A 22,884-nucleotide genomic window follows, 5' to 3' on the forward strand; every position below is an offset into this window, starting at 1 on the left:
TATTAATTATTGTTGTGTAGTTGTGACACTTCCAGCACCATTACGTGCTTCCATAGCTCTTGAAAATATGAAGCATCTTAAATGAATAAGTAAATAAATACGTAATAAATAGAAGTGGGCAGTCAGTCTGCACCCCAAGAAAGCAGCTGTGTTTATCCGCTTCTTGTGGCAAATTAGGAAAAGCCTTTTAATTAGATGAGACAGTTAGGATTAAGGATGGAACAGTGAGGATTCTGAATCCAAGTAGCTAAACTCTGTGGTCACAAGGAAAGAAGTGCTCCACTGCAGTGCTTAAAATTAAGGGAAAGTATGGCAACCATCCTGTAAGAGAAATTTACACTGTCCATTTCATTTTCAACTTTGCTTTTAACCTCTATCAGGAAATCTTCCTTTTTAATTTTACTCTTAGATCACACCTTTTTTTTTTTTTCCTTTTTATTTTCCCAATGGTAACAAATATACTTAGAGGCTTAACTTCTCTCTACTAAATCATGTTTTGACTATTTAAACCAATGTGTTCTATTTACCATCTATTGCTGGTACTGCATTCGCATGAGTTTGTTCAGGGAGCCCTAGGCACTTGTTATATTCTACAATTAAGTGTGCACCTGGGATGCAGAGTGTGTACAGTGCTGCATCATCATATGATACTCCATTTCTATGGACAGAAAAGCACAAAATCGTGTATTTTAGGATGGTCCATTTGAAATCAGGGTTTGTGTTATGCAAGTTAGTATCTAGAGGATGGAGAAGCGCTTTATGAACTGGTTTAATGGCAGGATCACATAACTATGTGTGTTCTTAGAAGTGATGTTCAACAGCTGGGTTACTTGTTAGAATTGTTTCTTGGCTGGGCAATACCCAGGGAGGAAACTGTTGTATACCAAGAAGACTTTAACCACATATCTTACCTTGTTTCCAATTTTATTGTGTAGTTCTGCACTTTTCTAGCATAAATGTTTTTGCTTCACAATAATAGGAATAGTTTTAGCATAAGCTGACTAAAATTGGTAATACCATTTCCTTGGCAACACAATTTACAGAAACATGAAGAAGTAGTTCTAACATACTCTGAAGTCAGCATTTTTATATCAGGGACATCATCACACAGAACCAAAGAAATCTGCCCGAAGAGACAGACACAAAAGACAGTGGAGGTAACTTGTAACCTGGATGAAGATGATTCATGAGGTTTGATGCTGGCACTGCGATCCCTTCTCACTGGAGCTGGCTCCAGTGTAGGTAATCCCGTGGCTGATGTTGTGGTGGTCCAAGTTGAGGACACTCGTCTCAGCAGCCCTGGAGGCAAACTTCTCCGTAAGCGCTAGAAAGAAATCAGTTGCTTAGAGTTTATACAGGGTTACAAACACTTTAAACATGCAGAAGAAAAACATCTTCATTTGATTAATTCTGCCTGAGAACACCTAATGAGTTATCTGGTATTATGGTGCCTACCTTCCGTTCAGACACACTTAGTGCTTTAAACACTTGGAGTGTCTGGACCATCCTCCCTATTTCAAGTTTAAAAGAAGGTATATTTCCACAGCCCCACAGCCACAGATATGCAACAGCTGGAGCTCTCACTGGAGTCAGCCAATGTTGATTGTGCTCTTCAAAAATTTTGGTTCTATATGATGTGGCAAAAGGCACTTAAGTGAGTCATCAGGGCCACAAAGGTGACTGAGGGACTGGAGAACCTGTCATAAAAGGAAAGGCTGAAGAGACCTGGGATTCCTCAGCCTGGAGTAAAAAAGGCTCAGGGGTGATCTTATCAATGTATATAAACACCTGAAGGAAAGGTGTAAAAAAAAAATATGCCCAGGCTCTTTCCAGTGGTGTCCAGTGACAGGACAAGAGGCAATGGGGCATGAATTGAAATACAAGAAATTTCATTGAAATGTAATAAAATATTTTTTACTGTGAGGATGATTGAACACTAAAAAAGGTTACCCAGAAAGGCTGTGGAGCCTACATCCATGCAGATACTCAAAACCCAAATGGACACTCTCCTGAGCAACCTGCTTTAGGTTGAGTCTAGAGAAACCTGCTCCAGGCTCAGCTTCCATGAGCTGAAGGACTGGACTAAGCGATCTCCAAACTGGACTACACGATCTCCAGATATACTTTCAACCTCAGCTGTTTTATGATATAAACTGTCATGGATGCTCACAATCAGAGATTTAAGACAAGAAAGGCTATAAGAAAAATAACAGAAGGGGAGCTTCAACTTTTTTTCCTGTTATATCTACCCAATCCAAAGATCACCCACTGAAATAAAACTTTCATGCTCAGGGGTGTGATGTCTCCTGAAAAGCTTACAGAAAGCATCATGGTTCATGGCAGATTTTTCTTGGCCACCCTGCATTTTTCTTTCACCTGACTCTTCCTTCTCTCCATTAATACTACTCACATTGTTTTTCTAAAGTTTTGAAGGCAGACAGTGAAAATAAAGGATGATGACCAAGTTTTTGCAGATCCAGATTTGCTATTGCAGATGCTATCGTTTTCTAAGATGTTTCCCTTGTAGTTCTTGTGAAGTGCTTATAGTTAAGAGCTACAATAAATATATCTCTGTGAGGGAGAGCTTTGACTTTGCCAGAGGGTTAAGAGATGTGAGATGGAAGATACTTGTGGTTCTGAAGTTCAAACTTACAGATAGATATGTTAACAACTATATTACCCAAAATGCTCAGTGTCAGATGCTTAACATAAAGACCCTAAAACTATATTTAGACACTTAAATAAAGTACTGCAAACTATTTTATGAACCGTAATACATTTAGGTCACTGAATTCTTCAGTCAAATTAGTCCTCTGTAGCATTAACTCATTTCTTCATCCTTCATTTCTCTTCTCCTCACTAGGTATTATGCAACAGTAAACTGGTATCTGTTCTCTGTGCTTGCTCATGTGATGGCAGTGTTCCTCCATGTAACTTTTCCACTCAGAGCCTAGAGTACAGCCATTATAGACATGTACTCTAGAATAAACTGGAAAACGTGCTTAACAACCTGTGAACATCCATTTCATACATACAGCTGCTACAAAGGCAAACAGGGTAATAATTATCATCACACTAAAATACATTAACGAAAGAGTCACAAGTGTTATAATTCAGATGACGGGAAATGCTGGCATGAATGCTGGCTGTGCCATGTGAACTGCTAAAGCATTCGCCTGTGCAATGTCCTCTGCCTATATTTAATTTTACAAGGGAAATTGCAGGACAAAAGTATTTCAGTTTAGTTTCAAAAGTGAAACGTAAGCCTTACAGGACAGCTAATTAGCAATGAACCTACAATTCAAACTGCTTCAAAGCTGACGTGTTCTTTCTGGTTTCTCACTTACTAAACGTGAGTGGTTAGCAGCAGTTATTGCCTGTTGGATTCCCGAGCATTCATAAAGTAATCTGTCAAGGCAGTAACATATACTTTTTTTGTTCAGTCTTCTTTTTCTTCTTAAGACTATTTCTCATGAGCTCACAATATTTGTCATACTAAGTATTCTGCTGATATTTTTTGTTTGTTTGATATACAACATTTTAAACTTGGTCCATTGCACCTGGAGGTCATCAACAGACTTTTTCACTTACTTCTATAGGTTTCACACCTCTAGCTAAGGGATGGAAGACAAGACTGAAATTCATAAAGAATTTCAAAATCCACTGTTCAAAGTAGGTAAAAAGGTCCCTCAATTTACTACTTAATTTCCTACTGTTAATGGACCAGAATAGTCACCCCATATGCACTTGCTCAAATCTTTTGAGTGGGAATGGAATATCTTTGTGAGAAGTAATGGGACAGACTTGTGAGTCTGGATGCCAAAAGACTTTTGCTTGCCCTGCTCCCCATCGTGTCTTCTCTCTTAAGCTCCAGCCAACACCTGTGAAGAAATATGCACACCACCTATGTGAACTACCCTGTGTCCAACATCATCTTCTAAACATGCCTGAACCAAAGTTAACCTGTCCACGAGTTGAAGGACACACAGGAATTTTCTCACTACAAAACCAACAGCCTACTTAGCTGTCCTTTTAATAGTACAGTATGATTAGTGCATAAGATGTGAATCTGAAGCAAACAAGCAAAAAGTAGAGGGAAACATCCCACTAGTCCAGTGCTGCCCCATTAGGGAGAGCTGAGTTATAAGATGATGGACAGGATCCAGTACTCACCTTGGGAATAGCTAGTTTCTCTCCTTTCTCCGGACATTCCTCTGAGTCGGAGCAGGTGTAGTTCTCACTGAAGGACACCAAAGGGTTCACCCGTGGCTTGTGGATGGCCTGGAAGGTTAACTGCGTATTAAGCAGGTTGCTCACTGTTCTCAGTGAAGTACACACATTGGGGGGCAGCGACGGATCTGCTAGAAGGTCTGTAATGAGCCCGTGTGCTTCTCCCATGACAGCAATATCCACTGTGATACTGGTACCAGAAGACTAAAGAAGAGAAAAATAATACATATAAGACAACTGGAGTGAATAACCTGTGAAACAGTATCTAAAGCTATGGGGAACTCCCTCCGCAATTTTTGCTAAAGTGGTTACCCACCAAGTGGAAAAATAATAACATGAAATATCTCTTTAAATAACGAGAATCATGCTGACTAAATTGATCATCAGCCATAATGCTCACAGTATGCAAAGAGTTTGGAATTTCATCATATCTGTTTTTCCAGCTTTCACCATCTGCAGCTGAATTATCCCATCTGAATGAATTGTCCAGGCTCCCTACAGAGAGATAGTCAATGGCCAGGGGCTATTTGCACAAATAATTTCAGAGACATAAATTAGGATGGGAGGGGTCTCTCTTGAGAGGTGCCTTTCTATTAACTACAGAGGCATCTAGAACAACTAATGTTCAATGCTTATGCTTAGATGAACAAGCATACACTGAGATTTTTAAAATAACTCCATGCTATTAAATTATAGCATTGTGATATGGTAGCAACAACACTCTTCTCCAAGCAACTGCATATTGGGCAGCTACACCAAAACTGAAATGGACTAAAAAGTGGATTGTACAATCTATATTTTATTCAGACAGAAGAGATGAGAATAATTACAGATTTGTAAGACCAGTTCAGGTGGTCCTTACTTTCCCTTGGATTTGAAATATATATCGATCATTTGGAAGAATTATTAACTGGAGTGATGTGTAAGCAGAAATAATACCAAGTAGCAGTTCATATCACTGGCGAATCTTACACATCCTACCCAGTACATGTATATAATAGATCTATAAATCACACACTGCAAGCCAACTGTGGTCCAGGCAAACTGTCTTCATACAGGTAGTCCATCCATCGTGCACACAGGTAATCTAACACAGCTGTAGCACCAGGTTTGCAGTGCATGCACAAGAGGGTTGACCCATAAATGCATCTTTGAGATTCTCCAGAACTTCCTGACATTCAGCAGCTCCAAGTACCATTTGTCCTGAAACCCAGTAGGGCAATATATGGTACATAGGTACGTATACATGTAACACACAGTAACACTGCTGCAGCCTACGGCCCACCAGAACAAATATATGGCCATCAGGCCCTTGGGAATAGCTGTTTTGCTCCACTGATACACTCCTCATGTCCAGCTTCTTGTTAACACAGAGGTAACCTGTAGGACCAGAAGACAGGCCTCCTCACTCACCATCCTCTCATAGAAACAGAAAATCAGCCTCCTCTTCCCTCATTTCTTGTCTTTGTCATGATACCAAAGAAAAGAAACCAGAAACTGTTTGATATACTGAAGTGCTATTTCACCCTACTGAAAAAAAAAACGGCTGAAGTTCATTTAATGGCTTTTTCATTGCTTAACATCTCAGAAGTGCATGCAGAAGGTTCTGGCAGATGCTAAAGAAAATTCTTAAATTAAAAGACAAGGCTTGGGATGGGAGGAATTAATTATCTATCTTAACCTCAACGCTGAAAAACAGACCAAAGGGGAATAAGGGAGAATACATAATTCAAAGTGCAATAGAAGCCTCATATTTTCAGCAAAACTGCATAATCTACAGTTTGAAATTCTATTAAGCCTGGAGCCTGGAGTTGTTGACTGCCGATCAGAGACAGAGATTAATACTTCAATGAAGTAAACAAGTCTGACTCAGCGGGCCGTAAGCAGAGGCCCAGATTTTGTACAGCAGTACTAATATTTTGCAAAGCAGCCAGCATTGTTCTGCATGATTAGTACCAAGTGGGGGAGGGAGAGGGAAAGCCCTTCTCTTCTCCATGGTGTACTTCTGCCACATGGCCCTGTTATGTCTTGGTGACCCTTGTCTCGACTCAGCAGATGGGTCTGATTCAAAGGCCAGGCTGTGCTGTTATGTGAGGAGCTGGTGCTGAGGCCACGTGGCCCAGGAATGGGGACACCACACATCGGGTCTGCATCCTCCCCGCTGAGCTGTGCCTGCACCTCACCGCAAAGGACAGTCTGCGCTCAAATCGACTTAAGGGCTCACACACATAACCATAACATGGTAATGCTACTGCAGCCCATGCCCCACCAGAGCAAACCAGTGAAAACGAAGGGATTTTCTCTTTGGAAGAGTGCCCTGCACCTGGGAAAAGCTTAGCTTCCAGAGCTTGGCAATGGCACAGATGATACCACCTCGCCCTCTCTGCACAATGTGCTCTTCATACAGCAAGGTGGCAGGACCTTTTGCATCTTTGATCAAAAGGACACTACCTGCAGATCCAACGCTTTCACCTGACCCCTCACATGAAACCCACTCAGCTACCCCCATTGCCCTTGGGGAGCACAGCATGCCCAGAGAGCTCAGCTCCATGCCTGTAAGGAGGTGAGGGTGCACGCTGAGCACCCCTCACCAGGGCTGTGACGAGACATGAGGATATGCAACCAGCACAGACCGGCCGGAGTCACCATAAAACAGCCACAGTTGCCAATTTGTGCAATGGGACTTACTGCATTGCACAATAATTCCAAGTGACAGCCCAGTACAAGGTATCTCAGAGACATCTACTGCGCTGTAGTAAGCTGCTTTAAACGGCACTCATGTATATCATACTTATTGTTTGAACTATGTCTAAGCCTCAGAATTCTTAGAATGAGAGCATATATAAAAAGAGAACAGCCCAAGCTTAAATTCCTCTCAAAGAAAGAAGAAGAAGAAGGTAAACAGCGCTCTAATCCACCGATTCCAGCACATTAACACCACATCCTAAACTGGTACAGTTTGCACGCTGTAATTTAATCACAGAGAACTTATACACAGGATAAGTTTCTTTCTCAAGCAGTTTGAATATTTTGTCTGTCTCAAGATGAATTTAGAGTACTATCAGACTACTCTGACTAGATAAAATTACAGGTATTAAAGTAATTATTTTCTAAAACTAGTTACAAATTGCATGAAAACATTTAAAAATATTTATTTTTTGTATTCTCTACTACAAAACAGTAGAGAACTGTGTATGCTTTGCAAATCGTTAGAAAGTAAACTAAAATGCATTTCCCTAAAGGACAATGAAACCTGGAATTTTTTATAAAATACATATGGTGATGTAAAACAAGATAAAGTTTTATATAGGACAGCAAATTGCTGAAAATTTTAGATTGATGTAATTGTATATATGTGTATACATACACATGCATACACGCAGTCTTTTTTTAGGGTAAAACTGTGTCTGAAATCCATGCTCAGGCTTTGTAAGTAGTTTTCTACTAACGTGCATAGCCTCTGCATTAACTGATCTGGCTTCTTTCCAAACTACTTTACTCACTGAAACCCAAAGGCCGGATACTTGGGAATAGAGGCATGTTTGCAATCAACGCTAATGAACAACTAACTTGATAAAACAAAACAAAACTAAACAAAAAAACCTGAAGAGCTAAGCTAAGGTGAATTTAATTTCACACTGGTCAGTATTCGTTTACCAATCCATGCCAATAACTGTGAATGCAGTTTCCTCCCAGAAATTTTGGAGAAGATTCGCCTACTGTTCACATTGTGACTTCATTCCCACTGATTTAAGCCATGTCAGACAGTGACTAAAACGGAGGCGTTCTAGGTCATGAGAATGAGAAAGCAAAGAGGCTGGAAAGAAAAGCAAAGCTGGATCAACTAAACATACTCATTGATAACTAAGGTAAGGAACAAAATAAACGCCTTAAAATGTTGAAAAACAGCTGTTTTTTTTCTTGCCTTACCTCCCCCCACTTCTTTTATTTTAAACTGGCATTAAAGTGGGTGGTTTAGGCTGGGGTACCACCTGGAACTCCTAACTGGACTCAAATACACTTTCTGTATGTTTTTGGGATTTGTTCCTTTTTTTTAGTGTACAGAAATAAAAGAAAAAGTTTTCACCTAAAGAGTTCACATGAAAAATAAGCTGGCCAGATCACAGAAGGATGCATTAGAAACCAGGGACAGGTGTGCATAGTTCACAGCACCAACTCTGCAATCACCTAAGCTTCCATGGGCAGGGGCTTACTGGCAATTGGCAAGAAAGCTTCCATGTACAGGACCAAATCACAAGTAGCACGTCCCACTGTCAAATAGACAAACTTTTTCCATGTAGGAAACTTATATTCAAGGAAGCCTCTTAAATGCAATATAAAAACAATATTCTGGCAAATTTTAATGAACACTTCACATTTTTAGGTTTGAATAGCGTGGTTTGGATTCTGTAACATGACTAGAAAAAAAAAACAAACACTCAAAATTTGCATAACCTTCTGTAGGCTTTCAGACTACATTTCACAAAATCACATTCATTTTCTTCTATTACATTACATTATGCATAAATATCTAAGAATAGCTTTTTACTCACTAGGGGAAAAAGCGGAGAAAACTGTCCAGCAAAAAACATTTAGGAAAATAGGAATAAAAAATTCCTTTTATCCGTAAGACCTGATAGATAAATTTAGTTTATGAGTTGAACCTGGTTAAGAAACAGCTGACCTACCTATGAAGCAGATTTGACATCCTTATACTTAATAGATGCCTTACTGCAAATAAAAGCCTTCCCCTCCCTCAATGGTGTTTTGCATATGATTCTCATAAAACTGAACTCATCCAGCTTAAAATACTGCTCTTTCTCCACCCTAAAAGAAAAGACGATTAACATGAAAACATATAAATAGTCAAAACTTAAGCATAATAAAAAAAAGAAAAAAAGAAGAAAAAAAAAAACCCAAATAGTTATCAAACACAAACCACAATTCATTTCACACAGCTTCATGTTAGGCAAAAAATAAAATCTTCATTTGCTGTGGTTTGTGCAAGGAAGAGCACCGAGATGTTGGCTTTTCACCACATTACACTCAAGAACACGCTGTAAGTGAAAGAATGGGGGAGGCGAGGAGGAAAGAAAGAGAAAAGAGCAGCATCCAGTGTATCTTCAATCTTCACACAATTACGAGCAACAATAAATCACAATTTGATATAGTTTCCAAGTCACATCATGAATGCTCAGGCCAAGCTGTCTGGAAACAAAATTAAAAGCAAATATAATTCTCCATTATTTTAATGTCCACAGAGCGATTTGAAGGATAAACATGAATTGGCTTCTATGGAAATAATGAATCATTTTAAAGGCGCCACAGACTTAACTACTCCACCTTTCACTGAATGACTAAGGAAAAAGAAAAGTGTGCGTACAATTCTTTGACATTTCATTTTTCTGTATTTAAACCTGCAGAACTGGGGTCTTACCCAGACTTCTTATTTTTATTTTACTCTTATTTTGTACTGTCACAAGATTTTAGGTTTTCTCTCTTCTCTGGAGAGTAAATAGTACATTTATGAGAATCTTTTCTCCACCTTAATGAAGCACAGCATTTCCACTGCTCTCTGGTGACGGACCAACCCCAAGCTCTGTTCTTTGTTAAGGATGAATGTAGCACCTTCCCTTTGTCTCAGCATGTTGATCAAAGGAAACATTTCCTAATCATCAATGTAATCACTGATTTTGCTGTTGATTCTTTAAAGCACTCAGAGCCACATAACCACAAACCAGACACTGAAGCACAAAAGGAGGAGCCCATAATCAGGGAAGACTCTAGATCTTCTGCGAGCCATAAACATGGCATTTGAGATGGCATCATCATAACAAAGCAGCCCTTCCGGGTAACGATGACATTGAACTCTGATCTGCAGAACAGAAGGTGTGAAAGCTAACAGATGCAGTGTGTCTGTAGCCAGCAAGATGCTGGAGGGGCTCCAAGGACCACAGTACAGCCAGGAGAAAGTTTTATAAGTAGTTCTGCAAAGAGAGGATCCAATAAAATGGGCTCACTTAAGGGTTAAACGTTTTTGTCCCCTCAGCACACACTGTATTGCAATGACAGTCAGCAGGAGGCAGCTGTGCTGGGGGCCAAACTGCACTCTGATGGGCAGGTTTTTATGTTTTTTACGTCTGTCTCTCTGTAATCTCTCACTGTCTTGAACTGCCAGGTATACTAGCAAGCAAGTCCACTAATTTGGACCTTCCTCTGGCATCCTATAGGTTGCCATAAAATTTCTAGGAAGATAATTGTCTCTGATACTTCCTCACATTTGCCAAATTTTCTTGAAATTTTCAGAATGATCACATAAGCCTATTTTATCCAGAAAATCAGGATGAAAGCAATGCACTTTTAAAATGGCTCTAACATTTAATCTATTCAGAAAAACACAAACTTTGAACATATTTAGAGCTTTTCAGAAAGAAGCACTGATTTGAGGAAGAAATGCCTTTTTTTTTTTTCTCTTATAAGATCTGTGGAATGTAACACCATTTATAGCAAACTCTGGGGCTGCAGTCGCCATTGCCACATCCTGCACTTCTGCCTTAGGTGACACCATTCACAAAGCTCATAGCTACATCTGACTAAACTTCTTCCATTACAGGACCTTGCAGTTCGTGATATCTTTGTCAGCCAAAGAGCTCAGACTGAAACAGCCCATGCCAGGTATTTGTCTGGGGTGAATTATTTCAGAAAGATTGTTCAGACATTTACAAGAACACTGAGTGTTTCATCCATGCTAAAAATTCTTAGTAAACTGATACCATTTAATCTGCAGCAGGCACTGAAGGTGCGGTAAAGCCTTTTGCTTTCCCTGTCCTGATGTGAGCAGATTTAGTTATATAGCATCTGGGAAAAACAAAACCAAAGCTAGCCTTGTGTGACCTCTATGGGTTGTCAGAAACCAGCCACCAAACTTCCTGAGGACGCTGTGTGCACCTCCACCTGCTGCCCATGTGGCCTTGTGCACGGTGCTCAACATCCCATGGGGCACAGGATCACATTGAATCCAAACTGCACTGTCAGTCTGCAGCTCAGGCTCACACCACAATTATTCTTCCCTCTTGTTGAGTGGCGATGTCACAGTAATCGTTAGCACTGATAACAACACTGTGATTGCTCCTCTCTTCAATGCCCAGGCTTGAGTGAGCATCTCCCTGGATGGGCCATAGCTGCTCAGAGAGAAATCTGTCTCACAGCTTTAGCAAAGACATCTACATTAAAAAAAAAATATGCAAGAGATTCTTTCTCATATCATACTCAATAGGCAAACTCATGTGCCCTTAGGAAAGCATGGCTTCAAGGTTTTCACAGATAAGCACTATGAATTTACAAAAAGGAGAAAAAGAGAAACACAGAATACATTTTAGTCCTAAGCAGCTTTGGTGCCATCTGTAACTTTGAAGGGAAACTATCAGTTCTTGCTTTCAGGTCACTTATCAATCTTTTCCAGATTTGTTAAGTGAACCAAAATAAAATCTCTTTGCGGTGGTTGACAACCAAGAAACAACAACAACAAAAACAAGGTAGATGCAGAAATCATCTCAAGTGGTAGGATGATTAGATTTGGTAAGATTCAAGACCTTCAAGACTAGGAAAGTCTTCACCCATGTGGATGCAAGTACTGGACGTAACCCAACACAGCAGAATTATGTACCATCTATATCTGACATAAAGGACCTCAAATTAAGTAACTCCACTGGTGCTGACATAAGGGAGTACCTAATTTTCCACATTTCTTCTTGCCACAGCAGAGCACAAATATCTCGGCTGCTGCTGGAAAACCCTTGAAAGCACAGGGCAAAGGGACAGAGGGTTGTTGCCCAGCAGCATGCAAGATCAACAAGGGGCAAACTGGAACCAGTTGTACATGTGCTCTGCCTTGGGCTCCTGGGGAAATCCCGGTTCAAATCAAGATACTCAGAGACTTTTGGTGACCTTCTGCAAAAAGCATCCCGCAAGAAGATCCAGGGAAGGCAGCTCCTGGAAGGAGGCAAGAGCACAGGGTGAACTTCCTGGCCAAGAGCCGCCCATCGCAGCTTGGAAACCTTGTGGAAACTCTGATACTGATGTTTGATGTTCTCGGCAGAGCCTTGGGGACCCAGTCACCCAGTTACAAAGTACTTTCTGTGCAATTTGGCTGCCTAAAAATCTTAAACTATCATGACTATCCTGGCCTGAAGAACTACTTGACAACATAGAGCAGATCACTGCAGTCACGAACAATCAGGGCTTATTATTTAAAAAGTAGACTTTGCTCTGACTAAACTCAGAACTTTAAAAATTACTACTTTTCTTTAAAACACAGCAGATGGGAAAAATTAAATTCTAAATGGGGCTCAAATCTGCTTTGAATAACACAGACTGAGGAAAACAATTCTGTACCTCAGAGACTGTCCTCAATTGTCTTGCACTATTGTTCTTCAATTTGTACATCAGATGGTCACAAATTGGTAGCTTGAAGCTGATAGTTTACGTTCATGCAAAGAAAACAGTGACAACTGTCTTCAGTCTCAACTTGAGATGAAGTAACACCAGCTGGGACCCAGCAGGGGCAGGATGCTGGGTGCACACACAGCGGAGGATGTGCCATCTATTAACACCTGGTGATTTTACCCATTTGAGTTTACAGCTCGAATATCCCAACTGCCTGCTTAGCACGGGGAGTTATTTTAATTCTACAGTGAACTAAAACAGAGCAGTCAAATACACAGCAGGAGTTAAAAAAAAGATCAATTGAAAGCAATAATCACCATTCTGCCTCTCGCGTACTAACTAATCCCCCCACGTTTTCAACGTGACAGTCTCAGTTACACTAGAACAAAGTCAAAGGAATCATATATTGCCATATTTTCTCCCTTTCAAAATTTCTCAGACTCTTTTGAGATGCAACTTGACAAGTGACATTGGAATTAGTGAGAAGCTGCAGAAATACTTATCAAAACTATCCAATCTAAATCTTCTCATCGACTACAGTTCTTCACTAAGAAGTGTTTAACAGTATTAAGCAGAAAAGCATTACTAAATTTCACTAAAAACATAAAGCAAATAAACGCAGCCTCTAAATTAAGACAAAAGATTGAGAGGGAGTGGAATGAAGAATTGCTACAGAGAGTGTCAAATGTATGTTTAAATACTAGAAGGGAGTTGCCAGCAGTGGAATAAACTAAAAAAAAAGAAACTCTGTGAGGTTTTAAGAACTGTTCACTGAGTCGTGAAAACCAGAATAAAAAGAGAATTAGAATCTAGGAAATAATCATAAGTGAAGCTGCAGATATAGTGTCTTCAAAGTTCAGTCTGTTCTTATTGCAATTATGACAGGGATTTGGAAATGACAGCAGGAGGCAGATGTGTGTCTTGGGCTGTGTTTTGCATATGCCGTAGGAACAGGAGCAGCAAAATCTCATGAAAGTCCAGGTGACCAAGAAGACCAATGATTTTTAGTGGCCTATTTTTTAGAACATGCTTTCATTGAAGTCAAAGGCAGGCAGAGATAGTCTGCACCTTTGAAAAGGATAAATCCTGTGTTCATGAAAGTCAAATGACTGCCTCACTGCAATCAAATTGGCCAAATTTTAACACCTTTTTCCTTCTCCATCAGACCTTGTGGTAAGCAGTATTTTAGTTCTCCTGATTTAAAGTGTTCCCACTAATAACAGTTAATAACTATCTAGTGTTACAGATGCCTCCTCCTCTCTCTCTCATGACTTTATGTCACTAATTAATTCCTCTGTGAAAAGAATTATTCATATTTTCTTTAAGACTTGGCTTTGGATTCTTATATTATGACTCATTCAAGAAAAGCAACTGTAGCCTTAGGGACTTGCAGCACCCAAATCCTTCATCATCAGTGACGCAGAGCTGTAATTTCTCTGGAGTACAAGCTACTTCAACATCTAAAGCCAGGACCTGCAAAAGGCACATTAAGCATGCACTGTATGTGAAAATCCCCCACCTCTCCTAGATTACTTGTAGGCAGACACTTCAATGAAGATCAAAACAGAGAGAAACAGTAATTAATATACAAGAAAAAAACCCCTGTCTTCTATGTGTCTTCTATGATATTAAGATTATTTTTTTCACTTAGCACAGATCTAAGCTGACAGACCAGCAAGCCCTGAGGACTGCTTCCAACCTACTTCATCCTTGATCTGCAAGGATCAACTTAAAGACACACTAGGTTAGTTTATACTATAGGCTTATTTTGCCTTTGCTGTCACACATAAGAAAAATATTTGCCCATTGAGGTACAAGGTATAGAGATGACCAGAACAACAAGCCAATGGCTGCAAAAGATGGCCATTTTCAGCCTCTGTTGTTCTGGCTTATCATCTATCAACTGGATGTTAAAGGCTCTAAGACATTCTAACAAATTTTAACAATCACTGTTTTCTTTCAAGAAGCAAGTAACTGATTTGTCTTGTGCAGTTTTAATCTAAGGAAAGTCTTACTTCCAACTTGTGGCTTTTAGGTTGTGAGCAGTTCTTGACTCGCATTTCAGAAAAAGAGAAAATGCAAACAATACCCCTAATCATGGCATGCTGGCTGCTTCTCAATTGTAATTAGAGATTGATCCAATCTGTACTTCTGCATCACCAATATCTCACCATACTGAACTCTGACCATCTGGCTCAGGGTCTTCTCTTCTTGATGAGGGTCAAACAATTCTGTGTTTTTGGAAAGCTTGGATTCAAATTCACATCTACAGCTAACAGCATCAGCTTCTCATTTACAAAAGGCAACACAACCACAGGGACCGAAAAACAGACACAGAACATGAAACATTGGTGCTTACGCTGGTAACCCAACTAGACAATGATTTCTATTTCTACAGTGACTTAGATTTCCTGTTTGGACATAGGAATTACGAAAAAAAAATTCAACTATGGATTACACGTGTTTATTTAAAATGTTAAATCCCCTCGTGAAGCTGAACTTCAGTGGCTCATCTGAATTTACTCCGGTAAGAAATGTGTGATGATGCACCAGTGAATAGAAACTCTTTATACCAGCGAGTGGAGTAGGTTGCCTTGAATTTGGAGAGACAAGATGACCCACTGAAACTCTATCACTAGGACTCTTACTGAAATGTGAGAAAAGAAACACTGAAATCAGACTTAAAAGAGAACAAGTGAATGCAGCCCACTTAAATCATCACTTCTTTCTTAGTACACAAACTATCTGACACAGCAGACATAAGACTGGTACTGACACTCTGGCCTTTTAAAGCCAAAGGTCTGAAATGCTATGGGTACCTCTGCCAACAATTAAGAAACACATGCTGCGACAGTGCTGCTATAAAATAACTATGAAGTCCTACATGACTGCAGGATCAACACAAAACGAGCAGCACTGCACAAGGGGTAAGTCACCTGCAGCACCGACAGTTATAACTTTTCAGACAAATGATAAGGTACATCTGCCTGGACACATGCACAAACAGGTATATAAATAACGAAACATTTCATCTCTTCAACAACAAAATGATCAATCACAGACTGGGCAAGCTCTGCCAAGATGGTCAACAACACAGAGAGTGCCCTGTGCTGCCTGGCCAGCTGGCACGCCACGTACAACCCTGGCACCAGCTCCCGAGGGTGAAGCCCGACAGTGTTCGGAGAGAGGTCCAGTGCCAAACCCAACCACCAGCTACCACCAGGCGGTATCAGTATCAGCACAGGGTTTGAGCTGCCCTTGAAGGCAAGAACAACACAGAGAAATATGTAGATGCATGGAAATGTTTAGAAGTGTGGAGGAGTATGGGGATGTACTAAGAATGCAGAAAGGCAGGACCAGAGTTTGGAGAGGAGGAAGACATAACGGCAAATTGAAATCAAGGAGGAAGGCACAACAAGGGCCAGTTTCAGAATAGCTGGAAACTGTGCATTAAAGCCATTCAGAAGTTCACATTTTCTGGCACATGGGTTAAAAGGCTGCTCTGAATTTTTAAAACGAGGTATAGAAAAGCAGAATCAACATACAAATATATCTTCTAACACTGAAAGCGAGCCACTTTAAAAGACATATCAGTATAAAGTCTTGCTACTTCAACTCCTGTTAATCAGTGGACATATTATTTAGCTAGTTTCTGATTACACTTCTAATCACATGAATTTGCCATAGGGCCCTCTTATACAGAGAACAGCGCTGTACTCACAAGCAAGAAACAGTGGTTCAAACTAAGTAACTCAAGGATCCTCACTATATTGACAACTTTAGAAAAACACCAAAAATATTTTGTACCCTGACAGAAAAATGATTTGGTTTGGAATTTCTGGCAAGTGAAAGGGCTCATTTTGGCTCTGCTTCAGTAATTTTAAAGCATTTTTATTAAAACACAGGAAGAAGAAGTCAAGTAAGCTTTACAAAACTTACATCTTCACTTTGAAAATGCTGAAACAAAGCTACTTAATGTTTTCAAAAAGGTTATGACTTCTTCTGCAGAACAGCTTAGTGCCAACATCTGCTTTATTTGCTGCATCAGACTTCTGCAGAGGCTTAGCGTGTCTCCTGTAGTCAGAGGCTCCTTGTTGACTGATCCATAATGAATTAAACCTGCAGATGCCTTCAAGATTCAGGTTTGTTAACACTGGTGACCTGATGCAGGGTTTTGAAGTTAAAGGTCTCCCTCCCGTAGTCAATTTAACTTTGGGAGGTTAAACACAGAACAACAAAGATAAAAGGCTGCTTTAATCACAAGGAAGCTCTTGACTTCATACCACTGACCTTGTTGAAGAGCCGTATGCATCTCTCATTGCAATGTTTTATGTAAACATATTTGTTAACAAATTGAAACAGACCACAAGCAAAATTGTTTGCCATACGGTGCTCTGACAAATCAGCTGATGAAGCATATGGATTCAGTTTTCCTACTTCTGTATTATTTCCCTGAGTGCTTCAATCTGAGTGTTGCAAGTGGCCTCAGATACCCTATTTATCCTACTAAAACTAACTCACTAGCTAACTAACAAAAGATATTGATCAATTCTCTCTGTATTCCCCTCTTCTGTTCCTAATGCATTTGGTGAGATTTTTGGCAATAACATTAGGAAGCAATCTTCTCTAGTAAGAAGAACTAATTCAGTTAAATTATTTATTCTTTTAATTACTGTCATTCCTAGCAAAATGCTAATACAGAACAGAGAATGTATACCGGTAATGCCCACTCCATGCAAAACATTGGCATTTTGCCAGTAATGTGAAGCCAGACCTTAATCTGAATATAGATTTATTTGCATCCATTTCATCTTTTGTGGCAAGCTACAATTGTGGCAGAGAGTAAAGCTGAAATATTCTATATATTACTGCAAAACTAAATTTCCCACCAAATTAAATATGCACAACACCTTATCTACTTGCCTTTTCTATCTTCACTGACAGATCAAACAAATGTGTTTGATTTCCTGTCAATAAAATCAAGGTGGCACAAGAAGGCAGTGTGATGAGGTCCCACTTTGTTCTGCTTTTTAGGAAAGATGCCTTCAATTAGGATGGGATTTCTCTGACATGACACAAATATGCCTTTAAACCGCAACTAACTCCATAATGATCTAATTTTATACAGAGCCGTAGTAAAATACTTCACACTTAAACATGTTAATAGCTCATTTTAAATGAGGGGAAGGGAATTAATTGGAAATAAAGGAATTAACATTTAGTTGGCCTTTTTTTTAAACAGAGAAGAAAATGCAAATCAAAAGCTGTCTCTAAAGACTAGCTAATCCTTTGTGTATAAAGAGAACCATATGAGCCTGTGCCAGCTAAAAACAAACAGACAAGTTACAAATAGGACTTCAGATTTAACTCTGAAGCCTCATTTGTGTGGATTTGGGTGTATTTAGTAACCAGATAAAAAAGATAAAATCATGTTCTGACTCTACATAAAATTTAGGGGTTTCTATTCTGTTTTAAGTCATCAGCCTAAATGAGAACCATTTAAAGATGTTTCACCAAGTGCACAGAATACAGTGTTTTAAATTAAAGCCTGTCCAGTGGCAGACCTCTAAAAACACACTAACTATTTTTGCTTGTAAAATCATGTTCGTTTCAATCTGTATAAACAATTTATGAATCCACCTTTTAAGTAATACAGCCTTTTCTCCCTCCGCCAGGCTGACAGCAATGCAAAACCCCGCAGGGCTCCAGAGCATTGGGCTGAACTCTGCTTCCCCTCAGGCAGTGGCAGCACCAGTGATGACTGGGATGCCAGCCCTTCATTACTGACAAGAACTTAACGAGAAAGGAGATCAGAGCGCAGGTCTTCTGCTGGAAGCAGAACCAAGTGGTGCAGACTGGGAGTTCCCAGAGGGATGGAGGAAGAAAGTCCAAAATGTCACTCCACTTTCTAAGGGTTACTGCCTCCCGGATGGTCCGCCAGTGTCTCACGGGGTCAACGGCACAGGAAAAGGGGAGAGGGCAGGAGAGGGGGTTACGCAGCACAGCTATGAGGATATCCAGCTGCAGAAGTGAAAAATCACAACAGGAAAAGCGGATGAGAGTTTCACTGCATGGATGCCACTGAGAAAATTACAGACCAGCTGGTTTGAATGCATATTCAAGGCTGGAGCACAAGTACTTCCATAAATGGGCACACTACCTAGGTTAATTAATGCTCGGTAAATGCTTGAAGTGAGTCGGTGCTTCAGGAAAGTTATAATGTAACAGCAATGGTACAACTGAGGAGAAATTTTAATACAGTGCATTAGGATCGTGTGGTTTTAGATGGAGAAAAGCCTATTCCGGGGATCACCAGGTGGCACTATTCTTCCTTCAAACTGAGACCGTAACTGCTGTACACATGAAATGCTACCATCAAGTTGGGAGGAAAAAGATCTTCACCCATGTCTTTTATATATTAGTCCAGTAGTCTCTCGCTGTTTGCATTCTTTCCAATGATCTTGAAAATCTTGTACAAACAGCAAAGAAATTACTGTATCTGGGAGAGATGGACGGAATCTCATAACTTTTGAATGGAACCTCACAGTAAAGTATTAGTAGCAGAAGGATTACAGACATTTCTCTAGGAACACAAAACTTCTCAACACTACATGCAGTGCCTGACAACTGTAATAAGAAAGCAGAATTTCTTTCAGAGAAATAAATCAAACATATAAGGAAAACATACACACGCCCCTCTTCTCTCCATTTTTAATTTCTATCTATCATCTGCCACCAGAGCTGTTGAAGATGATGAATTCCCTCAAAAATTATGCAGTGGTTAGTATGAAAATATTCCCTAGATGTGGTTGGTAATTTTTTTTTTAAATAAGGCTGCTGAGAGTATCCACATACAAATAATAACAGAAGAGAGAAAATAAAAGAATATTGTGAAAAATGCTAATAATGAAATATCAGCACACACACACATACAAGACGATGTTTACATGTGCATGTTGGTGTAAGCATGCGTTCTTTCAATTTGTTGAAGTGATTTACAAAACAATGCCAAGTATTCAGCAACACGTTTGCAATTAGGTACAAGCTATAGAGGAAGAAAATCCAGAATACAGACAATTTGGGATGGAAGTACAGAAAAGGCACATTCAAACTGAAGTCTCAAAAACACCTTAATCTGGATAGAAAAGAGTGTTCTTTTGTTGTTGTTGTTGTTTCGTTTTGTTTTTTGTTTAATCCACTAAACGATTCATCCGCACTCGAGACTACAAATTTATTGCGGGACAAATTTATCTGCAGAGTGACTCTTCTACCTTCAGTGGGAGTCAGAGCAGAACTGGTCTGATCGCTGTGCTCACGAGCCGAATTCCCTCACAAAACAGATTTTTGTTTTCCTCTAAGCAACTCTCCCCCCGTTCAGCTCCCTAGAAGCTGACAGCCTGCTTCCTGTTCCATGATATGTGAATCACGATGTGAACGCCAGTCACTATTCCCCTGTGAAATTAAATTAAGTATCGGAGCACAGCGCGAGCAATACATTTCCCTAAGACGCCAGCCCTAAAGAAACTGTACTCTTTCTTCCCCCAGCTGAAGAATGGAGTTACAAAAGCAGGGTCAAGCTGGTTATTACTCTTCGTATTCCGCAACATCAACCAGACTGCTTTGAGCCAGCTTAAAGTAATTTCTTCACTTCCTAGTCATGGATATAATGGTACCAAATTTAAAGAGTCCAATAATTCATTACATTTATTTGTGTGTTCTTCTGTAACCACTTAACACCATGTGAATTGCAGCAACACTTAACATACACAGAATACCATGATAAATCACCAGAACTTTGTGTATGTCATACAGCTGGAAAACTGGTAAGACAAGGGTAAGCAATATTAACATATGGCTTATCAAGCAGCAAAGGGGAGTATGTGATGCTGCTTGTTTCATGCTTTTCAATAGCACTTTGTTAAGCCATAAAATATTCACACTTGGAAAGATCATAGGGTTATGTTGTCCCATGTTTTTTTGCAGACAGATGGCCCTTGGTAACTTACGCATGTCTTTGTCACTGCAGTGTACTCTGAGCAAGGAGGCACCACAGGGGCATAGTAATGTATTAAAAGCTAGTTTGTGAGCCAAGATTATTGCACATCCTGTGGTAATCTCATTTAGGTTTAGGAGCATTTTAGTTTTAAATTGTGATGTAGGAGCCAAAACTAGACTACTTAGCCTCTGTTATGCATCAATACATGTGCTCCATCCAAGGTACCTTGCATTTGCTCCAGGGAAAAATAAGAAGTGCTCCCACCTTTCGTTCTCAGACAGAAATGCATTTCTCCTCCCTTTGACCTGAGAAACTAGTCCAAGGACCAGTTTCATAACCTGCCTAGGTTCCACTGCCTCGTGCTCCCCAATTCTGAAGTACGGCTTTTCCTTCTCCCAAATCCATCTGCAGGCTTTGCAGGTTCATCCAGGATCACTTCTCTAACGTCTTAGTCCACTGAAAATCTAATCACAAGCTCTTCCTCATCTGGATTAGCTGCCAGACAAAGGCTACTGTCGGAGTTACCACATCAGTAAGAGATGGTCCTGGCCTTCAAGCATTGCCATGTCCCCTGCCCAGCTGCTGCAGGGATGGGTCAAGCACAGCAAAGTAAATTGGTTTAATCTTGTGCATCTGGTAGTGAGTTCCCAGTTATCTGTTCAGGGGTATAATGGGACTACATTCCATTTGAATGCATTGATCACATCACAGTCCAGCTCTAATGTTAGAATCTGAGAGCTTCAAAATGCAAACTGAGATAGCTCACAGTGTTGGACTTGCATGTTTGTTCTGCACGCTACTGAGTCACCTGGATCTGAGAGACTAAGAGCTAAGCCCTAGGTTTATTTATTGCCCTAAATTCACAAAAATATTCTTTCCACGAAGAAAAAAACAAAAACAAAAACCAAGAAAAACCTACAACAACAAACAATGAAACCAACCAACCAACAACAACAACAAAAAAAAATCCAAACCAACAAAAAAACAACAACCAAACGCAAAAACAAAACAAAACACAGAACCTCTGCAAAGCACAACCATCTGGAGGTTTTTAATATTTGGTAGTGTGTAGCAAAACCTTCACCTATGTGTACCTCTTATAGGACCCACTTAAGGTAACAGCATCCTACAGAAGGCCCCTCTGGGTCTCTGAAAGGTGCAGAGCACTCTTTGCCTCTACAGTGAGCAAAAGCTTTAGACCACTTCTGGGAATGTAAATGAACAGGATCCACGTGACCCCACTAATAAAAGGCTCCTGTCTCTTTGCAAAGCATTGAAATGCCATCTGGCAATTTTGTTGACGTCAGCAGGCACAGAAAAACAACCGCCACCTCCCCCAAAAAATCAAAAGCCTTGGGTGGAGGGGCGGGGGGGGAGGAATGCAGAGCCCTCCACTGTGTGTGTGCACTTCAGGCTGGTATTACTAAAAACCTGCAGCAGCGCTGTCAGCCTGGAGACCCGTAATTCCGTGGGAAGCAGCGCAGGCAAATGCACTGTCTTCTCCCGCTCTTGCCTACATGGACCTGCTTGAAAAAAGGGGTCTCTCTTGCCCTCCTTAAGCTACTGAAGGTTTCCAAAATAACTGCTTAAGTCTCTTTCAGAAGAAGGTTTCACTTCTGTTAGGGAAGGGGAACAGCTGTGAGCACACAGAGTAACGAAGAACACTGCATCTAATCCCTGATCTGGCAGAAAGCGGGAGTCTGTCACCTTGTGGTGCTCCCTCTTCACCGACAAGTCCCAAAGCACACAGAGAAAGCAACTGTATGCTCTTGCCTCTATTTTATACTGCTGAGCAGCCATGGGTTCCCTTGCACCCCAGTTTCAGGAACTGCTACCAAGCATCAAGCAACATCCAAGCATCCTCACTGCTATTTTGCCTTGTCACTCTGTCAGGTTGCTGAAAGTTTGTATGTGAGGAACAAACCTTTCAGTATGAAGAAAGAAAACTTTCATCAACACACCAGTAACTGTAGGGTATGCCAGATGTAACACTCATTTGGCTACTTTGACTAGATTTCTTGCACGTCAATCTGGAACACAATGAAAGAAATTCTGTACTATTTTAAGTAAAATCTCACACAAATATTCCACGATGACAAGAGATAAATGACCTATGATGCTGTACAATTTATGTTCAAATCCTGCAGGGAGAATAATATAAGCTACAGCTACTAATTTTATATCATATTTAATAGAAGGCACAATATTGATTT

The 22,884-nt window shown here is 40.2% G+C and overlaps 1 protein-coding gene across 1 annotated transcript in view; it reads right to left on the minus strand.

The window, feature by feature from the left end:
* Nucleotides 1–22,884, minus strand: part of PDE3A (phosphodiesterase 3A) — a gene marked incomplete at both ends in the record, with an annotated part of 257,863 nt that overhangs the window by 37,879 nt on the left and 197,100 nt on the right. Inside the window, 2 exons of the mRNA XM_080363582.1 lie at nucleotides 1,170–1,324; nucleotides 4,174–4,434. Of these exons, the coding sequence (XP_080219708.1) occupies nucleotides 1,170–1,324; nucleotides 4,174–4,434 (416 nt within the window). The remainder of the gene's footprint in view (nucleotides 1–1,169; nucleotides 1,325–4,173; nucleotides 4,435–22,884) is intronic.

The sequence above is a fragment of the Nesoenas mayeri genome, assembly GCF_963082525.1.
Source record: "Nesoenas mayeri genome assembly, chromosome: 1".
In the NCBI taxonomy this organism is placed as follows: domain Eukaryota; kingdom Metazoa; phylum Chordata; class Aves; order Columbiformes; family Columbidae; genus Nesoenas; species Nesoenas mayeri.